The following is a 21,400-nucleotide window of genomic DNA, read 5'->3' on the forward strand; positions in this document are numbered from 1 at the left end:
ATTGAGTTGCAGCACTTTCCCCATACCAAAGGTATCTGTCTCTAAACTTTTTAAGGAAACAAAAATCTAATTTTTCATAGTGTTTGTAGTCACATGGTTAATTTTCCTTGCTGGTTTCAATTTGTTGAAGAGAAGTGAAAGAAGATTTTAAATGTGAACTATCCTTACTTGGAATAAGTACTGAACAAGGTGCAGCTGTTTAGTTTTAGAATATCTAGAACTTCCATCAGCATCTACTTGTGTGATTAGCCTTGACATTTCAAATGTTTATTACTAATGTACAGCAGATCTCATTTCTTCCTTTTTTTTAAGAATAGAAATAAATTTTACTATATTATGACACAGAATTACATTGTGTCCCACAGGGTGTTGCTCAGGTTATGATTCAGTCTTTTCAGTTGTCTTCATGTACACTTTTCAACGCACAAATGCAGGATGTAAGTCTTAAAATACAACACAGTGAAAGTTTATCTTCCTAATTTTCCAGATGTGTGTTTTCTCTTTCTGCTCATATGTGCTGATCAATGTCACTACTGTCTCCAAACTGGCTAGCACCAATTTAGGTAACTGTGCACTATCCATAGTCAAAAGATCCAAAAGATAGTAGTTACTCAATCTGAGCAAGACACTGAGGGTTCACACATGCAACATGATATTTGTTCAGCACATGTGAGAAACGTTGTGTGACTTGTATGCTGTGTGTGCAGTGAAACCATGTATTTTAAAGATGTTTGAGTTTATTTTAAGATACTTATTGGTCCTAACAAATGGGACTTTGAAAAAGGTTGACTGCCTTGCACTGTCTGCCTTTTAACCACCCAACACATTCTTTAGTAAAGTCGGTGACATTTTTTTGATGTGATACTTGAATAGATCTGAGAAGTGGAAAGGCCAGCGTGTTCCCTGAGATTGCCTAGTTTATCTTACAGCACTAGCAGGTATAAAACTTCATCAGAGTTACTCTGTAGAGAGAGCAGCAATGATATTTACGATTAAATGTGTAAAGCTCAAGCATAAGCACTTTTTGACCATGGCTACACTAGAACAGCTTTCCCCTGCTTCCTACAAATCAAAAATCTTCCAGCAAATTAAACACTGTGTTAATTATGTGTCTGCACCCTGAGAGTATTATACTTGTAAGCTTTTTATCCTTTTCAGGTATAAAGGAAAAAACAGTATTTTTTGTCACTCCACAAATTTAGTTAGGTGTGTCTGACTTAATTTATGGACATCACCTTCCAGTTCTTTTTGTACCTCAGGTCTGTTGCTGTCAGCTTAATTCACTTCTGGTTTTATGTTACCTGTCTCAGTGTAGCTCTGCTGTCCACTAAGAGACATGAAAGTCTCATCTATTAATAACTTCTTGTGAAGATGAAAACCAGGATTCTTTTGGTCATAATAAAAAGTACTTTTAAAGAACATTTAATTCCATTTGTCCTGGACTTCAGCAGCCCACCTTGGCTCTGGCAAGACCCTGCTATTGTCCTTTCTTTTGACCTTGATATCATGCTAGAAGCATCTGATTCAATTTCCTGTTGTTAAGGGAGGTGTGAGTGTGTGTGTGTGCATGCTTGCATGCTCATAGCTGTGGTCTTTAATAGTTGCAAAGAAGAAAGGCAGCAGTAGGTCTTGGGGCATGGGAGGGGGACTCAGTGCTGCCTGCTTTTCATGATGGGATGTAACAGTGATGCACCTGGATAATGGGATGGTGGAGGTGATAAATCCCTTTGTGAGGAGCCCGCTCAGCTGGGGTGTGAGCAGGTTAGGGCCCTGCAGAACATGGGGTGTCTGCACAGTGGTCCTGAAGAACTCCCAGGCTCAACAGCCCTGCCCTAGGACAAGATAAACCACACAGATCTGAAACCCAACTGTGTAAATAAATAGGCTTTAACTAATCACCCAAAGCAGAATAGCCATACATACTTTTATTTGCTTACATACATGAATAATTAACCATTTTAGAATGAGATCAACTTTAGATTCAGCATTGTCTTTGCTAGCTCTGAACCTGCATCTTGTTCAGAGGAGAAACAAGAGATGGAATGAGTTGCAGATGGCTGGCTAGATTGTTACCTTTGGCCTTAATTCTGAAGGTATTATTGAAACATGAATATGCTCTTACCTACGCCGTACATAAAAAAAAAAAAAAAAAGGATAATTTGGTAGCCAAGGCACACTAGCTCAAACTTTCATAGATGTATTTGTTTTCATATATAGCTAATGCTGAGAGAACTGGGAGTTTCATTAACATGTAATGTGGTTAGAAGAACGCAATTTAATTTACTTCTATTGGTTTTTACCAGGAGCAGGAGTTTGTGCAGAAACAGCAACAAGAACTGGATGCATCTCTGAAGAAAATAATTCAGCAGCAGAAGACAGAACTGGCCACTATTGAACGAGACTGCCTCAATAACAAGCAACAGCTCATGAGAGGTATCCTGTACCAGGCCCTGTCTTCAAAAAAGGCACTGTGTTTTAATAAAAGTGGTCTTTCCTCACTTTGAGTTAAAAAATATTGATAACTAATATAGAACTGTAATAAAAATGTTTGCTATGAAACAGCATTGTTTTTAAAACACACTTGTAGGCCACTTCTGAATGTACACCACGAGGTTGGGAAGTATGGGATGGGATTGCAATTCCTGAACCAACCTTTCTCTTTTTTCTAGCTCGTGAAGCTGCATTCTGGGAGCTGGAGGAGCGGCACCTACAGGAGAAACACCAGCTTCTCAAGCAGCAGCTCAAGGATCAGTACTTCATGCAGAGGCACCAGCTGCTTAAGAGGCATGAAAAAGTTAGTGTTGACTTTGACACTTTCTCGTGTGTATTATAATACCCATTTTTTAATCAAGTAGTCTTAGGATCTCTCTTGGTGCTGTTTGTTTGCATAGGCAAGACCCAGACAAGTATTTTGAATCTGTTATGTATTCTGTTGAAATGAAAAAAATCATATTCATCTTACTTGAATATCTTAGTAGTATATAGAAGTATAAATAATGATATTTTCCCTTTTGATTCTTTAAAAAAAAAAACCCAACCAACCACAACATCAGTCTTTTACTATAAAAAATGTAAAATTCGGGTTATCCACCAAAACCCATTTTGATTTGTGTTTAAACAAATCTGTTCAGAAGTAAATAATCCTGGAATTAAATGAGCAGAATGAACTGGATTAGCTTCTTGGCGAGTAGCTGACAACTGTCTCTTTATAGCTAAATCCTTATTTTCCGCAAGGCACTTTGGTTTTTATAGCATACACAAAAGCAAATAGTTTGATTTTTGAAAATATAAACCAGTAGGGAGGTGTTTGATGATCAGAGCATGATCAGCCTCCACTGAAGGCTTGTTCTGTCCACTCTGGTTTATCCCATGTAGGCTGTTGCTTTCCCCAGCTTTTGCAGCAAACTGCCCCTCCACAGCCATAGCCCAGAAGTTCAGTTGCACAAGAAGGAGTTTCTCCTTTTCAATAACAGGCTTTGTAAAAGGCAGTGCAGGAGTTGAGTAAGTGCTGGTAAAATATATGTGTATTTACATTTATTAAGGAATTTTCTTCAGGTTGGGCAAGATCCAGAGCTCTCTGGAAGAAGCTCCTCCTCCCCACTGTAACTCCTGGGGCTGGGAATGGTTTCTGCTCAGGGGCACTGACTCACACAGGGAACTTACTGATGAGAAGAGATGCACACTGTATAACATCACAGTTACTGTGTAACATTTCCACATGGTTAACTTTTCAGGAAACAGAACAAATGCAGAGGTATAATCAACGCCTTATAGAGGAGTTAAAGAACAAGCAAACTCAGGAAAGAGCCAGACTGCCTAAAATCCAGCGAAGTGAAGCAAAGACTCGGATGGCCATGTTTAAGAAAAGTTTAAGAATCAATTCATTTGCTTCTCCAGACCAAGATCGTGAAAAAATTAAGCAGGTAATTAATCAATTAGTATTTAATAGTTTTAATAGTGTAAATGCTGAATGTGATGTAGTTGTGAGGATGAAATAGAGGACATGCTCATGAGTTCTCAGATGGTTCCAAACTGGGTTGATGCACTGGAGGGGGTCAGAGGAAATCATCCTTCCCTGCTGCTCTGGTGAGGCTTCTGAAACACTGGGTCCAGTCCTGGGTTTCCCAGTACAAGTCAGACACAGATTTATTGGAACAAGTTGTGCAAAGGGCCTTGAAGATGGCTGAAAGACTCAAGTGTCTTGTTACACAAGGAGCCACCTGGGGTACCTGGGATGCTTCATCCTGGAGGACAGTATGCTCAGGAGGGTCTTATCCATGTGTGTAAGTACCCAATAGAGGGAGCAAAGAAGGTGGAGCCAGACTCATCCCAGTGGTGCTCAGTGACAGGGTCAGAGGCAGCAGCCACAATTGAAATACAGAAAATCTAACTTCAACATGAGAAAACATTTTTTTAGTGTGAAGATGATCAAACACTGGACCAGGTTGTCCAGAGAACTTGTAGAGATGCTCAGAACCCAACAGGGCACAGTCCTACACAGCCTTGTCCTGGTGACCCTGCTTTGAGTGGGGAGGTTGATTCTTTGCAGGTCCCTTCCAACCTCAACTGTTCTGTGATTCTGTGAAACATTTTTAAGGATGTTTGATTTTTGTGAGCTTTTGAGCTAAAGCTGTAGGTATTCACTCATTGTTTAAAAGGCAATGCTGTGCAGAGGTTGAGAGGTTTGCTTTCTAATGATGCATGACAGTCACAAATCATGGTTTCATATGGTGAGCACTGGAAGGATGAAAAATGTGGAAAATATGGCTTCCTGTAGCTGTTTAACACCAGCCTTAACCAATGCTTGCAGCTGCACTGCTGTGTCACAGCTTCAGAGGTAATTTCAGGAGTCTGGAAGTGAAATGTGCTGTGTTTTAAGGAAAAATCAGAGTGCAGACAGAGAAATTTGATTAAAACTGCAGGACACTTTCTTTGTAAGAATTTAAAAAAGAAAAAATAGAGAAAATTACTGCTTAAATGTTCTAGAACCGTTCTTTTCAGTATGTGTTCATTTTATTAGGTGCAGTTCTTTGACTCCTGCAAACTGTTTTACTCTGAGGTGCAATATAAATAATCTCTTTTAATTTTAGTTTGCTGTTCAAGAAGAAAAGAGGCAGAAGAATGAGAGACTGGCACAGCATCAGAAACATGAAAACCAAATGCGGGACCTTCAGTTGCAGTGTGAAGCAAACATCAGGGAACTGCATCAGTTACAGGTTAAAAATAGATGATATTAAATGACCATTCAGTGAGAAGATTTAGGTTAATATCAGATCCAGGCAAAGCAGAAATACCTTTTTCTTAATTTTTACTGTATAGTTTTTTCAACTTTATTTTCAAAGGCCTGCAGTGCACTGCTTTACCAGATTCATATGTTCCCATCAATTAATGAGGAATAATTTTCAATGCAAGAAGAGCAGGAGACAGAAATAGGTGATCACTTCTGGATTATCTGTCAAGTTCCCAGAGCTATTTTCTATAGGCAACATTTCCTTTTAACCTGATTTTGCTGAAATGTCATTAATCAGAACAGAGGTAGGCAGCACCAGGCATTACCCACTATAAGTTTACAGCAATACAGGAATGAGGAGGTTTTTACCAAGTGCTGCCACTTGCTTGTGAGCTTCTGGAAGGTACTTAGAAGGAATTCTTTTCTTGTAATAAGGAGCTCTGATTTGTCTCTTTTGGTATGCATTCCATAAAAGTTTCTGCTGGATACCAGAGGCCAGATCTCCTTTTCTGTTAAATCAGCTTTTCCTAGTTTCAGGGACACAAGGCAGTTTTAAAGCATTAAATGATCACCTGCTGATAACCTTTGCTTAGAGAAATGGTGCAATGACCAATGAAGCTCATTCTACTCGATTCACTTTCTTACATTCTGCAAAAACAGTCCCTGGCTGTGCTGCTAATATGCCCCAGTAAATCCCCAAGTACCGTGGGAGCCTTGTGAGAGTTTCAGCTCCAGTAAAATTGAGCAGATTAGGGCTGCTCTGAGCTTCACAAGGAAAACTGGCCCCTTGCTGCACTCAGGTCTAGCCAAATGCTTGTTGTTTGTGTTGCTGTCGTTCTGTACTCTGCATCGGACCCATTTGGGACTGGAACCCTAGAAACACTACCATTGCCAACTGCTCTTAAAGTGCAGAGACTTGAATTCAAATAACTGATTTTTTTTCTTGTCATGCTTCAAAAGTCCTCTGAAAGCGAGGCAGATGCCTGAGTACCTTACTTAGAGAAATGTGAAGCTGAGGTGTTGTTTGAGACTTTTCATAGGGCAATTTGGAGGCTGCTGTTGCAACCACGTTTGTCTCTTCTCTAAGCTCCATTTGTTTGTCTCAGCTCTTGGCACCAAGAGTTGAAATATTTCCAAAAAAACAGCTTCCTTTTAATGTAATTGGTTTTAATAAATTATACAGACTGTCTTTAAAAAGCAAAGCAGAAATGCTGCATGACCTTGAAAAGCATCATTAGGCAGTGAAACAGTTCTGAATAACACCCTCAGCAGCTGCCTTAATGATGCTCAGCAGTGTATTTGGATTTACGAGTTTCTTATCTCAATTGGCTCCGATGGAAAGATCAGCTTTTGAAAACACAGCCTCGTAACATACTTTCATCTTGTAATTATTCACGTCACTATTTACACGGAATAAGCTAATTAGAAAGAATTAGGACAACATATGTCACTGTACAAATGTTGAGTTGCCTAATCTGAATTAGTTTTACATAAGGATTATCTTGTTTTAAGAATGAAAAATGCCATCTACTGGTTGAGCATGAGACTCAGAAGCTAAAAGAACTGGATGAAGAGCACAGCCAAGAACTGAAGGAATGGAGAGAAAAGTTGAGACCGAGGAAAAAGGTAAATGGAAGCAGTTCATGAATCGGGAAATTATTAATGGTTTGATCTAGAAAATACAGTACAAAAGTATTGCAGAGAAGGAGAGTCAAGCTGCTGTACAAAGCTGTTGCAGTTCATGATATAATAAAAAATGTTAGAAAATTGCATAAGCCAAGCAAGCAGCAGGTGCACCAAAACAGGCTGTGTGTTACCCGCCTCTTTGCAGGGCTTCCATCTGCAGCACATGAGCAGGTTTGCATGGAACACTTAGCTAGAGGTAAATATGGGGTTAGGAATTTATTTCAAAAGCCAGTAAATTACTACAAAAATTGCCTGATATATAGCAGGCATAGCTGGTGGTGGAGGTTGGTTTGGGTGTTTATTTTATTTTAAAAGGGAATGTACTAGAGTTTCACACAATTCAGAGATACATCAGACAAAACATATCCACAATAATGGGTTTCTTGTACTTTGCCTTGTTAATCCTGTGACAATCTGATTTTGGTTTTAGATGCTGGAAGAAGAATTTGCCAGAAAACTGCAGGAACAGGAAGTTTTCTTTAAAATGACTGGAGAATCCGAATGCCTTAATCCTTCAACGCAAAGCCGGATTTCCAAATTCTACCCAATCCCCAGCCTTCACTCCACTGGGTCATAACTCTGGGAACTTCTGTAGGTTTCTTCGTGTTTGGAATTCTCCCTCCTTACGGTCTAACCTGACTTACCCATGGCATATGAACATCGGGGACCTCACTTGTCTTGTTTTCAGTGGAGACAATCAGTGTCAGGAGTGGTTTCTTCGCTCCCCTGAACAGAAGGAACAAACCGAGTGTTGGTGTACAATGGTATTGTTACGTCCTTCAGATGTTTCAAGACTAAGTGGGCTTTTTATCCCAGTCTCTAAAAGTACGTTACCTACAGTTTTGACTTTAAGCCTGAAATATTAATTATGCTCTTTTTCATCACAAAAGAAATGGTTTCTCATCTGAACATTTAAATAGTGTAATATTAGTTCTGCTACTGTGTTTTTAAGCATCAGATTTCTCCACGAGAGAATTCCACAATTGAAACTGTCATGATAGGTTTAAAATTTCATAATGTGAGCAGTGTCTTCATGGCAAGGACTGAAACTAATTACTGAGAACATGCCAGTAATCAGAAAAACAAACCCCTATGTTTAAACACCATTGGCAAAAGCCTTTGCATCTTCTTTCAAAAGAAACCTCTGGCATAAATTAAACTTAGCTTATCTCCATGACATGTTTTGTCCATTAGTTCCATAATGAAATTGGGTGCTAGTTTAATTAATGCAGTGCCTGAAACACTTAGATATGCTGATCCTGGCAACAGGATACTGTTTTGTCATTTAAAAACACAAAACTCCTTAGCATTGTTGTTACTGTACAAAACAAGATTTCTTGCTGCTACTGCCATTTTTGTTGTAAATCCTCACCCTAAAATATTTTGCACTAAAATATGTAAAGTTGAAAGAAATGCTAACTTTAAAATGCACAGTTTATTATTTTTGTTAGCTATTACATACAGGTGGTTAGTTCTACAAATCAAAAAACTGTAGAATGTATTTTTTAGAAAGCGGTGTGCAAAATGCACGTGGTTTCTCTTAACTGTACCTGGAATGGGTAGAGCCATTGTTCTGTTCTTTACCAAAGCCTGTTCATTTGAACTCCATCGCAGAAGTGGAGGTGGATGGTCATATTTATAAATAACCATGGCTAAAGTCTGATTTCACTAGAAATGTTAGATTCTTTTTTTTTTTTTTTTTTTTTTTAATTTTAGTCATTTTATTTTAAGGAAAGATTTAAGTTAAATATATAGACCAACTCCTTTATGAAGCTGGGTGTTTTGATTTTGTGTTGCCACCTACTAACCTAGGCAGGTTTTATTTTTCGATGTACCATAAGTTATTTGCCTGACTGATCGGTAGTGGGAAATCTGAACTGTGTCTCCTATAGCAGGGTAGGGAAATACAGCTGTATTAGGTCACTTTTGCTGCACTCCTTTTGGTGGATAGAGGTTGAGTCATATCAAGACAGTGTTATAAGCTGTACTTGGGTATGTGGGAGTTCCATTTGTAAAATAGTATTTGCTTTCTGTCTTTTGAGGCCTGACTTCCTCTGATCTCTTTGGGCATCAGCTGCACCTGTTTTGTTTTGCTTGCTTGCTTTGACCCTGCAACTGGTGCCCATTCCATGGCGTTCATTTCATGGGAACAGTGTTGCTGCATGGCAGTGAACTCAAAAATTAACGTAGGACTTTAATCAGCTGTGGTTGAAACCTCAGATGCTGAAATCCTTGGACATTGAACTGATACCTTCTCAATGAAGACACTTAATTTACAGCACAGTAAAAAGAAAATTGGAAAATGCATGTTTTAATTTAAATTTTGTAACTTTTTGATAGCATAATTACTTTAATAGCTAGCCTTAATTTCTGGCATCTTATTATTTTAAATGTGTATTGTGTACTGTTGTAAATTCACACACCATATCTCTAAAATGTTCTGTTGCTAAATGCAAAGTTTTTTAAATTGTTTGTTTAGTAGGGAGAAAAAAGTCTGAAGACCATTGGCTTTTTAAGCTCCACCTTCATAAATTGACTGTTACTAAGATAACATTAAACAATCTTCATCTCTATTTAACAGAATTTGTTTGCAATTTCGTATGAAATAGGCTCAGTGCTTTGCCTGGGGAGTAGTCAGGGCAGGCAGATTTCCTCTTCTGGAATATGTCTACGTTCATCCCCATTAAATCCTCACAGGGAAATGTTAATAATCTTCTCCTTACATTTTTGGTAGTTTCAGTGATACATTGCTAATATGTATTGGCATTCTGTTTACCTCCATCTGTATCTCTTACATCTTTTATTTGAAGATCCTTTTCACACAGGCCCTGCAATCTGATCTCATTGTAAATTGCACAAATAACTGTAACTGAGCTCTGGGATGAAGGGAGGGATCAGATGTGGTGGTGGAAGCCTTGCTTAGGTCTCCAGGTGGGGAGCCCTGTGAAGCACTTGCAGCCTTGTGAACTGGGCTGAGAATTGATACCAAGCATGAAAATATGTTTTCTGAGTGATAACAAGAACTAGTATGGGTACTTACACGTCTATACTGATAAAATTTTGTTTAAGTGTTACAGAATGTCAGAGAGGTGTTACAATATTGTATCAGTGTCAGAAAATCCAGTTTAAATTAATTTAGTCTCACATAGGCTTAAAAGAGGTCTCCTGAGATGTGAAACGCAATCTCGGTACTATCTTATGTCACCTCCCTAATGAATGTTAGCAGCTCCATCTCCAGGGTGGTGAGGTGTGTCTTCTGCAGCCAAAACAGTGTACTTACAAATTCTTACTGTTTGGCAGATCTTATTGTCCCCACATGCTCTTCCAAAGCTGACCACAAATCAGTATTTGCTCACCACTGTGTTTTACTACACTGTAAATTCTGTCCACAGGAAAATGAGTAGACAATAAATCCCTGAATTGCAGTGCTGTATGTGGGTTGTCCTCCTGTGTTTACAGCTGATCCTCACAGAAAACCTGCCTGCAGGGCCTCAGCCTCACACCATGTGCTTTCTGAGCTCTGAAAGTGCATTTTGGCACTGCTTATGTCATCCAGGGAGATCTGGGGCTAAAGGTCTTTGGGTGCACCTGCTGCCCCTGTTTAGATGCTGGCTGAAGAGGGGCTACTGACTCAGGGGAAAATGGGCTGTGACAGCCCTTGATCTTCTGAAGTTCCAGGGGAACTTTGCTGTTTATTTTATAAAGAAGAAATACTCAGCATTTGATCCTCTCTGATTCCCAAAAAACAACTTTTCCTTCTTCAAGTACTTTGCTGTCTCTGGTGTATACACAAGAACCATCTACAGCATGTAAAGAAGATATGATACTGCAGTTGTTATGATTGATTATGTAGATCCTGATTTCTAAAGACTTGAAGGAAAACCTTTATTTGAATTGGCACCTGAATTCAAATTCCCTCGAGTCAGGGTGGCACTGTCCAGACCGTCAGCATTGACTCAGAGTGATTTTTCACATCACATTAAAAACTGATGTTCAGTCTAAGTTGCATCCTTTTTTCCAGGTACTCTTTTAAGCTAGTAATCTTTAAATTGCATTTATGTGTATTCAATATCTAATGAATCACACAGTTAAAGAAATTATTCTTCTGTCCCAGAGGACTTTATGATAACTCCATTCTACTGAATTCCTTAAAAATTGGAAATATAGCACCTTAACGAAGATCTAAGCAAAGCAGCAATGAAATTGCTTTTGCCACACCATGTCTTCTGTGACAGCAGTATCACATAGGAAGTTGATCCTCCATCTGAAAGAGTATCTGCCTTGCAAGTACTCCAGTCTTGCTTTGGTATAGGAAAGATTCAAATAAGGTCTTTTAACTCCAGGCACTTAAGTCCACTTTTGGGCAGCCTGATTTTCAGAGCGGTTGTGCAGCTGCAGCTCCCAGGACCTCAGAAATACGTTGTTGCTGAAAACTGAAATGTACAAGTGAGCTCAGTGCTAGTTGCTTCCACTGATCCACTGCTTCTTGGTTTATCTGCTGCAGTGAAGAGGGGCAAGTTTGAGGACAGTGACTGGTTGCTGGAGAAAAGGGCAGGGGGGAGTGTTTAGGACCATCACTCTGTCAGTAAGTTATGTTAGCATTTACACTCTGGTCATTTTATATCAAAATCTGTACTTCTGGATTTCTGAAACTTCCTTGCATTGATGTGTCCATGCAAATTTCCCATTCCTAGACTACTTCTGCTATCTTCACAGCAGTTGAAGTAAGATTAGAGAGAATTAACCTCTTCCTTGTTCACAGGCAAGCCAAGGCTAGGATGCCCCATCATTTCTCAGTCTTGCGAAAGATGAGAACAGATAAAGGGAAGGTGAAGACAAAAGAAATTATGGTGTTTCTTTACAGAACTTTTACTGGTTCTGCATCCCCTTTTTCCAGCTCAGTCCTTGCCTTGTGCTTTTTTTCTGTAGCTCATTTGCACATCTGGTGTTTGGGCAATCGTGGTGCCAGAGGAAAACCCCTTAAGCACAAACATACTCAAGCCCAACCCACAAGAAAAGGCTCATGTGCTTCCCCTGTACTGAAAGCAGAAGGGAGTGGGTGAGTCCAGGGTGTGATTTAACAAAGTCTTCCACATTTGCATTTAGGTAGTAAAGCCTCTTTGGTAATGAGAATCAGTCCTAAAATGGTGGAAAGAACAGAAACTAGGAAGGGACATTTATTGGCTTCCAATATTGAACTGTCACCCCATTTTCTGTCAGGAAGCCAAGCAGGCTTCACAAGAGCATCCTGTGACAAAACACGCGCCTGAGGCACTGCCGGCCTCGTGTTCTCCCAGCAGTTTGTTGAATGTTTTGTGTCAACTGCAAACCAAGTTATTTTTGCCTTACAGAAAGCAACCAAAAATCATGAGATGGATGAATAATTGGCTAAGGGTCTCCGTACAGCTCATGGAAGTGAACTTGCAGTAGCAGTCATACAACAGTTTTAGGGGTTTTTTTGTCTTGTTTTTCAAAGTAATTTGATTTCATGGCTTTCTGTAGAATATTGTAATAATTCTGCTGTAAATACAATAAAATCACAGTTTGCTGAGATTGCCTCAGTTTTGTTGATAGAAAATTTGCATGAAATACAAGGGGATTTGTACAAGCATTTGAGTAAAGGGGATTATTTACAATGTTTAAAATAACTGAATATAAAAGTATTTAATGTTGTGCCACTGTATTTACCATTGTACCTCAGACCCATCTCAGGTGCCTCACCCTGCCCCACAACAACCTGCAAGTACAGAATTGGTCGTGTTGAATAGTTCAGGGATGGGGTTAATAATACACTGTAATTGGGATGTTTACTTAAAGATTATTTTTCACCAGTGTTTAAAAAACAGAAAACAATACAAAAATATTTTTAAAAGATAAACAAATTACATTTAAAAGTGCTTTGGTTCAGCCCCTGTGTGTGTCCTGTCTTGCTGAGCTGCTATAAATGGGCTCCACTTGGGGTTAGCAGAGCTTGTGGAGAGGGAATCCCAGGGCAGTGTAAGCCCAGGGTTTCTCACACAGCTTTGTGGGCTGCATCTGCTCCCTGACAAACCATGCATTTGGTGGGGATGGGATTGTTTCTTTTCCTTTTTCTGCAGAGTTGGCTAGTTTAAAAAACCCAGATTTTTACAATTGTGGTAGTAGTACAAGAAGCCTGGACTATGTGAGACAGGCAGCCCTTGTCAGCCCAAGGACATCAGCCTGGGAGCTCAGGGGCACAAAGCCAAACATCAGTAACAGAAGCACCCACACTAGGGCCATGCTGGACACACACAAGAGACATTCAGATCTGAACTATCAACTCTAAGGGGTCAGCTGAGCGATGAGGATGTTTCAGCATTAAGGCAGTGAAGACTCAGGCTAATTCTCTACAGGCTGCTGGGAATGTTGCCCTGTGCAGAACTGAGCTACCTCTTTCCTTTAAACACCAACACTTCTTTTTCTTCTGCCAACATACAGTTGTTCACCTGGGGACCAGAAAAATCAAAAGGAGGGTTAATTGAAAAGACCAGGTAAAAAGACAAAAGATCCAAACCAAAAAACGGGCTGTGCTTTCCAGCTATTCCCAGGGATGGGCTGGTGCCTCTCCCTGACAGTCAAACCCTGCTCTCCTGGGGATGGTATGTGTTCCTACCTTTCTCTCCCTTCTCTCCTTTTGGTCCCCTGTGCCCTTGTCGTCCTGGTGGACCCATCGGCCCAGGGTCACCTGAAGGAATGAGAAGACCAAGTTTGCCCTTGAGCACAAGTGACCCACAGACAGAGACAGGCCAGGGGAAGGGACACCAAGTCAGGACAATGTTTTGGCTGAGATCCTGAAGGTGCCACCTTCTTTGTGAGCGGATGTGACCTTGAGCAGTGCTGTGACCTCTCTGGTCTCAGTGCTGCTTCCTGGGCATCACAAGGCTGAAGAGGGAAAGGATGGCAAGCCTTACCTTTGGGTCCCCGATAACCCCTCTCTCCCTTTTCACCGGGTGGCCCCTGGATGGCACCATGTGCTGGAGAGGGAAATGAAGGAGAGAGTGAATGAGTGGGAGAAACCACTGCCCACTCAGAGAAGCTGAGTCACAGTGGAAGGACATTGCTCTTGGTTAGATGGGATTAGACTGACAGTAAGGTTTCTAAACAGGATTTTGGTCCTAACAAAATCCCAAAGACAGGCTGTGATGTCATTTCACCAGCACTGTCCCTCTCTCTGGGTGTCCTGGCTGTCACTAGGGTGGGGAATCTGAGAGCAGTTGGCTTGGGTTTCTGCACAAGTGCCAGCCCAGCTATGTTAAAACGGGCCACAGAGCTTGTAAGCACAGAGGCCTTCAGTGTTTGGGATGAGTTTCATACAAATAGTGGGAAAAACTGATGTCCTTCCTAATGATAAGACTGCACCTCCCCAGCAAGGAAGGAAGGAGATGAAAAGACCATCCACCTTCAACTCCACACCTTGACTTTTGCAGTGCGCAAAGGTTAGAACATCTAATATGTAAGAGCCAGAAATGCCAAGACAAAACGTCACTCACTTCTAAAGAAGTCCATGAGGTCTGCGGTGACATTGCCATAGGCTGCAAAGACCTTGCTGATGCCAGGGGGACCAGGAGGGCCTGGGGGACCTGCAGGGCCCTGTGCGGTGTAAGACATCAGGTCCTGGAGAATACCTCGGCCTGCGGAATTAAAGACGTCATTTGAAAGGAGCTCTGGGAGAACTGTAGCTGCATGCTGAGGCAGAAGGCATAAGGGAGACATGTAGGCAGCAGGAAGGAGAGGGAGGTGGATAGCATGACCAGGCACAGGGGGTTTGGAGTTGTAGGCTGAGATAGGGAGAGTCAGGCTGAGCATTGAGCGAGGCATTGCACTCACTCTGCAAGCTCTCTGACACACGGAGTGCCAGCTCGTTGTAATCCAGGGAACCGGTAAAGGAGTTGCTGTAGGATCTGCTTGACCCTGCTGATCTCCTGTGTGATTCTTCCTCTGTCAGCAGCCCATCAATGCCCATAGAGGCATCGTAAGCACCATTGCTGCCCACTAAGGCATGGTAAGAGGACATGCTATTTCTGGAGCTGCCTGTGCCCAGCGAGCCCCCGTGGGAGCCCTCAGCACCAAGGGATCCTCCATGCAAGTGCTCAGAAGCTCGTAACCCTTGGTACGATGAAGACATAGACTCAGACACAAAGCCACTGTCTCCTTTGGGTCCTGGTGGTCCCTGTGGCCCAGGGGGGCCAGGGGGTCCTGAGATGTAGCTTCGAACTTCATCACCTGCAAAATACAAGAGGGGAAACTTCAGGGACACCGGGCTTGACAGAGGTCCTGTGCTACCACCTGAATGAAGACTGGAGTGTGAAGTTCTGTCCCACCAACCATCACAGTGACCCTCATCCCATGCCATTTCTTAGGCAGCAGGCACATACCAACCTTGAACTCTAAAGATGGCAAGACATCCTTCTCCTTCCCATCTCTCCCACAGTTTTGAGTGCCCAATCTTGGGATCATGCCCAATGATTTTGCAGAAGGGTGCACTCCTCAGGCAAATTTCAGCACCTCTGGCAAAAAAGCCATTCTGTGACCAGTTTGCTAAAACTGAGGTGTTTTTGAAACCCTGCCCTGAATGACTTGCCAAGATAAGCTCAGACCACTGGTGCCTCACATTAAGCTCAGTGCTGCTTTCCAATCCCTCCATTAGCCATGGCTCTGTGGGCAGGTCTTTGCCAAATAAAATGCTTTCCCCATGGTAAAACTCTGCTGGTGACCTTAGTTGGACCCATGTTCAGCACAGGCCAATTTTAACTACCCAGTGCTTGTCCCTGTGGTCTCACAACACAGACTTTGGCTGGCAGCTGGGCTGAGAAGAGAAAAAAGGGTGCAGCACACTCCTGTAGACCTGGCTGTAGAGGGAAGGCGTTGCTGTAGCCCCAGTTCAGGGAAGGCTCCTACAGGAATCTCAGCTCAGCTCCTACAGGAATCTCTCAGCTGTGGCAGAGCCAGTCACCTACACAAGGTAAAGCATGTCTTGGGATGTGTGCAGGAAGGATGGATGGTGTTCCCTTACTCTTCAGGTACTGGATCAGCTCGCTCCTGAACTCGTCGCTGTTGGTGATATCAGCATAGGACAGGAGGCCGGTTCCAGAGAAGCCTGGTGGTCCTGGAGGGCCAGGAGGGCCAGGTGGGCCCCGGACTCCAGAAAGGGAAGAGTATCCAACATCTTGAGAGAGAGAAATAATTATTTATCATCAGTGAGAGGATAAGGAAATTTCACATGTTCAGAGATCTTGGAAGTTTAAAGGCTCCAACCCCAACTTCCATCCCTTTACAGACAACATTGACAAAATTGTTTTCTTTACAGGGACTTTGTTCCCATTGCCAGTCACATCTCTGCTAAGCTAAATCCCAGCCTCAGTCCCCCCAGCATCTACAAACCGAATCACCCTGCCAGCTGTGAGAAACCCAAGTGCTTTACTTTGAAGGTAGGCAGAAATGTCCTCCAGAGAGGTGCCCGGTGATCCAGGGATCCCTGGTGGTCCTGGGGGACCTGCAGGACCAGGGGGCCCAACAACACCACTGAATTCAGAGTCTGTAAGACACAAGGGAAGGAAATGAAGTCACCCACCCAAACAACCACAGCCCTAATGAATGTTCCTTGACAACACAACTTATGACAATACAGAATACAGCCAAGTTGAAGAATTTTTTTCTCTCCAGTACTTTCTGGTGCAGCCTTCTTGGTGTACATCACTTCCTGCATGTAGATGTCACATTGGACAGTCAGGTGATTCCAAAGAGAGTAAAGTCCCTATTTTAAAAATATACTTTTAAAGAGGTGTAATAAAGGCTTCTTCATGCCCATATTCAAGACAGTCTCACTGCTGTTGCTCCTCACAGGAGCATGGTGATCCAGCTGCAGCCCCCTGTGGGGTATGCAGGTGCCAGCAGAGGCCTGCAGTGCTGCTGAGGACAAAGGACCATCAGAGGGTTATTTTGCGATGATAGGCAAAAAGGGAAATTATGTGACTAAGGCTGTAAAAAATATCCTGGGGGGATGTAGAGCCCCATGGCAGGGGAGTGAAGAAGTTGGCTTACTTCGCAGGTACGCTGTCAGGTCACTGTAAGATATACCAGGTGACCCTGGAGGCCCAGGTGGTCCAGGCAGTCCAATGCTCATCCCAGAATCTGCAAAATCAAACAGATCCACATTATCAGCACAGGCTGTTACAGTGTGGGCAGACAGGTCTTGTTACAGGCAGTGTAAGAGGGGCTCCTGATGAGTGGAGTGTTCCCACCAGCAGGCTGTGTCAGGAGCCACAGCTCAAACCTTGTTCTGGACTTGTGATTTTGCCTTGACAATGCCAAGGATACCCACAGACAGGCAGGCAGCAGGCTTCTATTCCTGGCAAAAGCTCTGGACCTCATAAATCCATGACGTGGTGGGGGCACCCCTGGACTTGCAGCTCAGTTGCAACCCACACTTGATACATGTGCTGCTCTCCCTGTGTCTGCAGCTCTGGGGCAACACTCTGCTCTTTGTGATTTGCGTTAATGAAACGTCCCTGCTGCCAAAATGCAGCTGTCCTGCCTGAGCCATTGCAGTGCTGCCATTACACTGCAGTTCTGCTGGAATTTCCCTCCATCGTAAGAGCAGTCCACTAATGAGATCTGGTCTCAAAGAGCAGTTCAGAGAAACTGAGCTTAAACCAAGCTGTGTTTTTAAGCAGACAGTTGCAGCTACCAGGATTAGACATTTTAGCACTGCTGCTGGGGATGCTCAAAGGGTCCTCTCTGTCAAACAGTTCTTATATGCCATATCATCCCTTTACAGATGGGAAAATGAAGCAGAGACATAGAATTTGTTTCAACTAACTTCTAAGAGTTTGTTGCCTGAGCTGCCTTGACACAAAGTGGGAACAGACCAACTCTTTCACAGGGAATTATATCCTGACCACAGAGATAAACGTTAGAAAGGCACTTATAGATGTTGATGGGACTTCTAAGATGGCTAAGATGAAATTTTGTTCCTAAGCTCAATTTTTAACAAAGGATTCATTACTAGTCTGTGGATAGTATCTTAGCTACAGGGTATTTTTGCTCTCATACAAGTCTCCCACAGTCCCAGCGAGGAGGTCTCTGTACATAGGGATTCATACAATTAGCACTAGAATAGTTTCAACTGTCTGACAGCATGAGCTTTGTGCTGGGCTCCCAAAGGAACAGAGGGAAACACTAATAAAACTATTACTTGACAAGTAGTTGATAAACCTCCTGGTCAGCTCATCATAATCCAGTGACAGAGACATTCCATCTCCCCCTGGACCAGGAGGTCCTGGTGGGCCCTGGGGTCCAATGAGGTACTGACGAATTTCTTCTCCTAGAAATGAAAAAAAGCATCTTTTAAGGCTGTCCAGCTGCTTCACAGACACCAAGTGGGAGGAGTTCCCAGCCTGTGAGTAGAGCTCCCAACACCAAGGAAACCATCAAAACCTATAGATGCAAAGTTCCTTCCCTCCCTCTTTTCTGAGTGAATTGTCTTGTATACAGTGCCAGACATCTGCAACAAGGCTGGGAAATTCCTATAATAAGGGTGTGAGGAGGATGAGAAGTTGGATTGCTTAAGGGACCTCCCTGTGGTCTTTTTTTTTCAGGACATCCTGGACAACTTCTTGGGTAAAGGGAATGAAAAGCAGTTCAGCTGGCAAAGACCATGCTGAGCTGTGTGGCACTTCAGAGACACTTGTAGCAGAGTGCTGGCCAGCATCATCAATACATTCAGGGACAGCCAAATGACATCCTGGAGATTCACCTGTCAGTACAGTGACATTTACCCACAGTAACAGTGTGTACAGAAAAGAATACAGAGTTGGGGATCCCACTCAACTTGAGAACAACAACACAGCAAGGCTATGGGGGGAACACTGAGAGTGGGGGAGCTGGAAAGTAGAACACTCTGAAGCAGCTACAGGTAACTCCATTTGCAGACTGGAGACTGGAAGGGAAAGGTAAATTTCCAGGATGATGGGATGCTTTAACCTCAATCCTATGTTTCCCTTGAGGGTTACTTACTTTGCAGCAGGCCTAGAAGTTCTTGGTACAAAGTGGATGTACTGGATACTGAGCTAGAAAATGACTCGTAGCGACCTGAAGAGCCTATGGGAATGAAAAGGTTTTACATGAGCCAGTATGAGACAGAAGGTGAGGAGGGGTCAGGAACAAAAGAAAGATGAAGTAATTAACTGGTAGAATGGGCTTCTCATGCCCCCAACTATGAAACAGTTGTGATCTCACACATCCTGATCATCAACTTCGTGCTCTGTGCATTTTTGGTTGAGATTCCAGGCCTCTTCCAAAAGCTCTGGGAATTTCATCTACTTTAGGAGAGCCCCAAGCAAACAAGGCAACCCCCAAATACTTGAGACCACATATACTTAATAAAATCACCTCTGTTTGGGTCTTTGGGGTGTCAAAGAGTCTAACAGCAAATGTTTAATATGAGACTTTTTAAACAGCACAACTGCTAGTTAATCTAACCATTAAAAAGGACAAGTCTCAGAGGACACCTCAGCTATGTGGAGTCCTGGGCCTAGACTGCTGAAGAATAATAACCTGGTTGGGGTGCTGCTATTTAAAGACTTGTTTCTCCTCTGGTTCTTACCTCCTAGGTGCTGCACAAGCTCAGCTGAGGGCATGACTCAGTGCAGAGATTACCAACATAGTGCTTACTTGTCATATAGCTCATGACACGGGTAGCCAGCTCTGCATAATCCAAGGTCACCCCATCCGCAGTGGTGATGAGTCCGGGTGGGCCTGGAGGGCCTGGCGGGCCTTGGGCACCAGTCAAATAATGTCTGACGTTGTCACCTACGTAGAAAGCCCAAGATATGCCCAAATCACTAAGACAGAAGACTGACCATAAGCACAATTACCAGACTCTCTTCCTCTGACAAAGAACAGGATAACAGAAAGACAGTTCTACAGAGGCCACAGTGGACAACAGCACTCCACAGTATTCAGGAGAAATAAGCCCAGAGTAGCAGGGCTGTTGTTTCTAAAGGAAGAGGGATAAGGCCCTTGGGAGCAAAAGAGAGATAGGTATGAAATTGCTGCCCCACAGCAAAAAAATCTCATTATACTCACTCTTCAGGTAGTCAGTGACATACTGCTGAATCTCTTGAGATGAACCTCCACTTGGGCCAGGAGGACCAGGTGGCCCAGGAGGTCCTGGGGGTCCCTGAATTTGTCTGGATCCACCTACAGAAAGCATTTTAAGGAGAAGGAGTGTTTTTGGCACAGTTGCATTAGACCAAGTGTTAATAACGTATACTTGCATTGAGCCCTTCCCACAGGCCTGGAAAGATCTTTGGAAATTGAATATGGAGGGACTCCCCCTGCATCTTTAGATGCAGTCTGAGCATGGGCTACTTGGCAGTACAAAGTCTTCAATTAATTCAGCATCTCATAATTCAGCCTGTGCAGGGCTGAGTCCAGAGACATTCCTGGCCTTGTACAGGCAGACCTGGTGGGTTTGTGCACTAGAGTGCAGTGCTGTGCAGAATATAGATGGAGATTGTAACCACAAGCTCATTAGTCTAACATCACTGCCCTGCTGCTCCCCATCCCAGTGAGCCTGGGCAGCACCAGTTCAAGGACCTGTCCATACAGAGGCAAAACTCCAGCTTAAAGGATTCCAAATAAGCTGAAAAAAGAAAGCTGTCAATTTTAAAAATTTAAGGCAAATTATGCAAAAAGAAGTTTTGAACACAAATCCCATCAGCACTAGGTTGGTGCCCACACTGGTAAAATTCAAAGGCACTTTTTCAAAGCCTCCACCAGGATATCAGCATTCCTTCTTAATACGAGAGCAATGATGGTCTGGCCTCTTACCTCGAGATGCTCCCGGGATGCCAGGGGCACCTGGGACACCTGCATCACCTGGAAAAGAGTGAGGGAAACAGATGCTTGTAATGGATGTGACTGCATGTTGCAGACTTGGTCATGTGAAAGAGTTGAGCTACATGCTGTCAGAGAAGCAACTACCCAGCCCTTGAAATGACTCCATTGAAATGCCAGCTTATTGGGAAAGAGCATAAAGAAGAGGCCATGGCAGCTTTCCTGAGCCTTCTGTGACCTCATCAAGTGCCTTGTGCTCACAGCCATTCTATTGCTGTGGTCCTGCTTTGCCTGAAAAGGTAGGTGTGAGCACACCTCTAGTCCCCAAAGGACCAGGTTGTTCCATCCTTTAATCTCAACCATGCCTGGCTGTGTGAGGGCACCCCCCAGAAAAGAAAGATTTTTTGCTTCACCTTTTGGTCCAGGTGGGCCAGGTGGGCCAGGGGGTCCCTGTATGGTGACTCTTTCACCTGCCAGTTGGAGAGAGAGAGTCAGAGATTCAGAGGAATAAAGTATGTGGACAAAATCCTGGCTCCACTAAAATTAAGTTAGAATGAATAGAGCAGGATTTTGGCCCAATTCATTGGCCCAGGGACAATGAATTCAAAGGAGGAAAGGGGGCAC

The 21,400-nt window shown here is 42.9% G+C and overlaps 2 protein-coding genes across 5 annotated transcripts in view; one reads left to right on the forward strand and one right to left on the reverse strand.

Moving 5' to 3' along the window:
* SLK (STE20 like kinase) overlaps positions 1-12,731 on the forward strand; it is a 49,561-nt gene extending 36,830 nt beyond the window's left edge. For 2 of the 4 annotated variants that reach the window (XM_058840809.1, XM_058840810.1), the window contains exons 14-19: positions 2,304-2,433; positions 2,670-2,794; positions 3,735-3,923; positions 5,091-5,216; positions 6,743-6,856; positions 7,347-12,731. In XM_058840809.1, the coding sequence (XP_058696792.1) occupies positions 2,304-2,433; positions 2,670-2,794; positions 3,735-3,923; positions 5,091-5,216; positions 6,743-6,856; positions 7,347-7,493 (831 nt within the window). In that variant the 3' untranslated portion in view covers positions 7,494-12,731. Of the gene's footprint in view, positions 1-365; positions 438-2,303; positions 2,434-2,669; positions 2,795-3,734; positions 3,924-5,090; positions 5,217-6,742; positions 6,857-7,346 lie in introns of all 4 variants that reach the window. The other 2 variants (XM_058840811.1, XM_058840812.1) reach the window with 2 other exon arrangements.
* A 267-nt stretch (positions 12,732-12,998) lies between these two features.
* Positions 12,999-21,400, reverse strand: part of COL17A1 (collagen type XVII alpha 1 chain) — a 34,435-nt gene continuing 26,033 nt past the window's right edge. Inside the window, exons 43-56 of the mRNA XM_058840808.1 lie at positions 21,190-21,246; positions 20,771-20,818; positions 20,024-20,137; positions 19,610-19,747; positions 18,953-19,036; positions 18,132-18,260; positions 16,979-17,068; positions 16,359-16,472; positions 15,951-16,103; positions 14,765-15,160; positions 14,428-14,568; positions 13,849-13,911; positions 13,551-13,622; positions 12,999-13,383 (exon numbers count right to left, since the gene is read on the reverse strand). Coding sequence (XP_058696791.1) covers positions 13,337-13,383; positions 13,551-13,622; positions 13,849-13,911; positions 14,428-14,568; positions 14,765-15,160; positions 15,951-16,103; positions 16,359-16,472; positions 16,979-17,068; positions 18,132-18,260; positions 18,953-19,036; positions 19,610-19,747; positions 20,024-20,137; positions 20,771-20,818; positions 21,190-21,246 — 1,646 coding nt within the window. The 3' untranslated portion in view covers positions 12,999-13,336. The remainder of the gene's footprint in view (positions 13,384-13,550; positions 13,623-13,848; positions 13,912-14,427; positions 14,569-14,764; positions 15,161-15,950; positions 16,104-16,358; positions 16,473-16,978; positions 17,069-18,131; positions 18,261-18,952; positions 19,037-19,609; positions 19,748-20,023; positions 20,138-20,770; positions 20,819-21,189; positions 21,247-21,400) is intronic.

This window comes from Poecile atricapillus, chromosome 6 (assembly GCF_030490865.1).
Source record: "Poecile atricapillus isolate bPoeAtr1 chromosome 6, bPoeAtr1.hap1, whole genome shotgun sequence".
NCBI classification, from domain to species: domain Eukaryota; kingdom Metazoa; phylum Chordata; class Aves; order Passeriformes; family Paridae; genus Poecile; species Poecile atricapillus.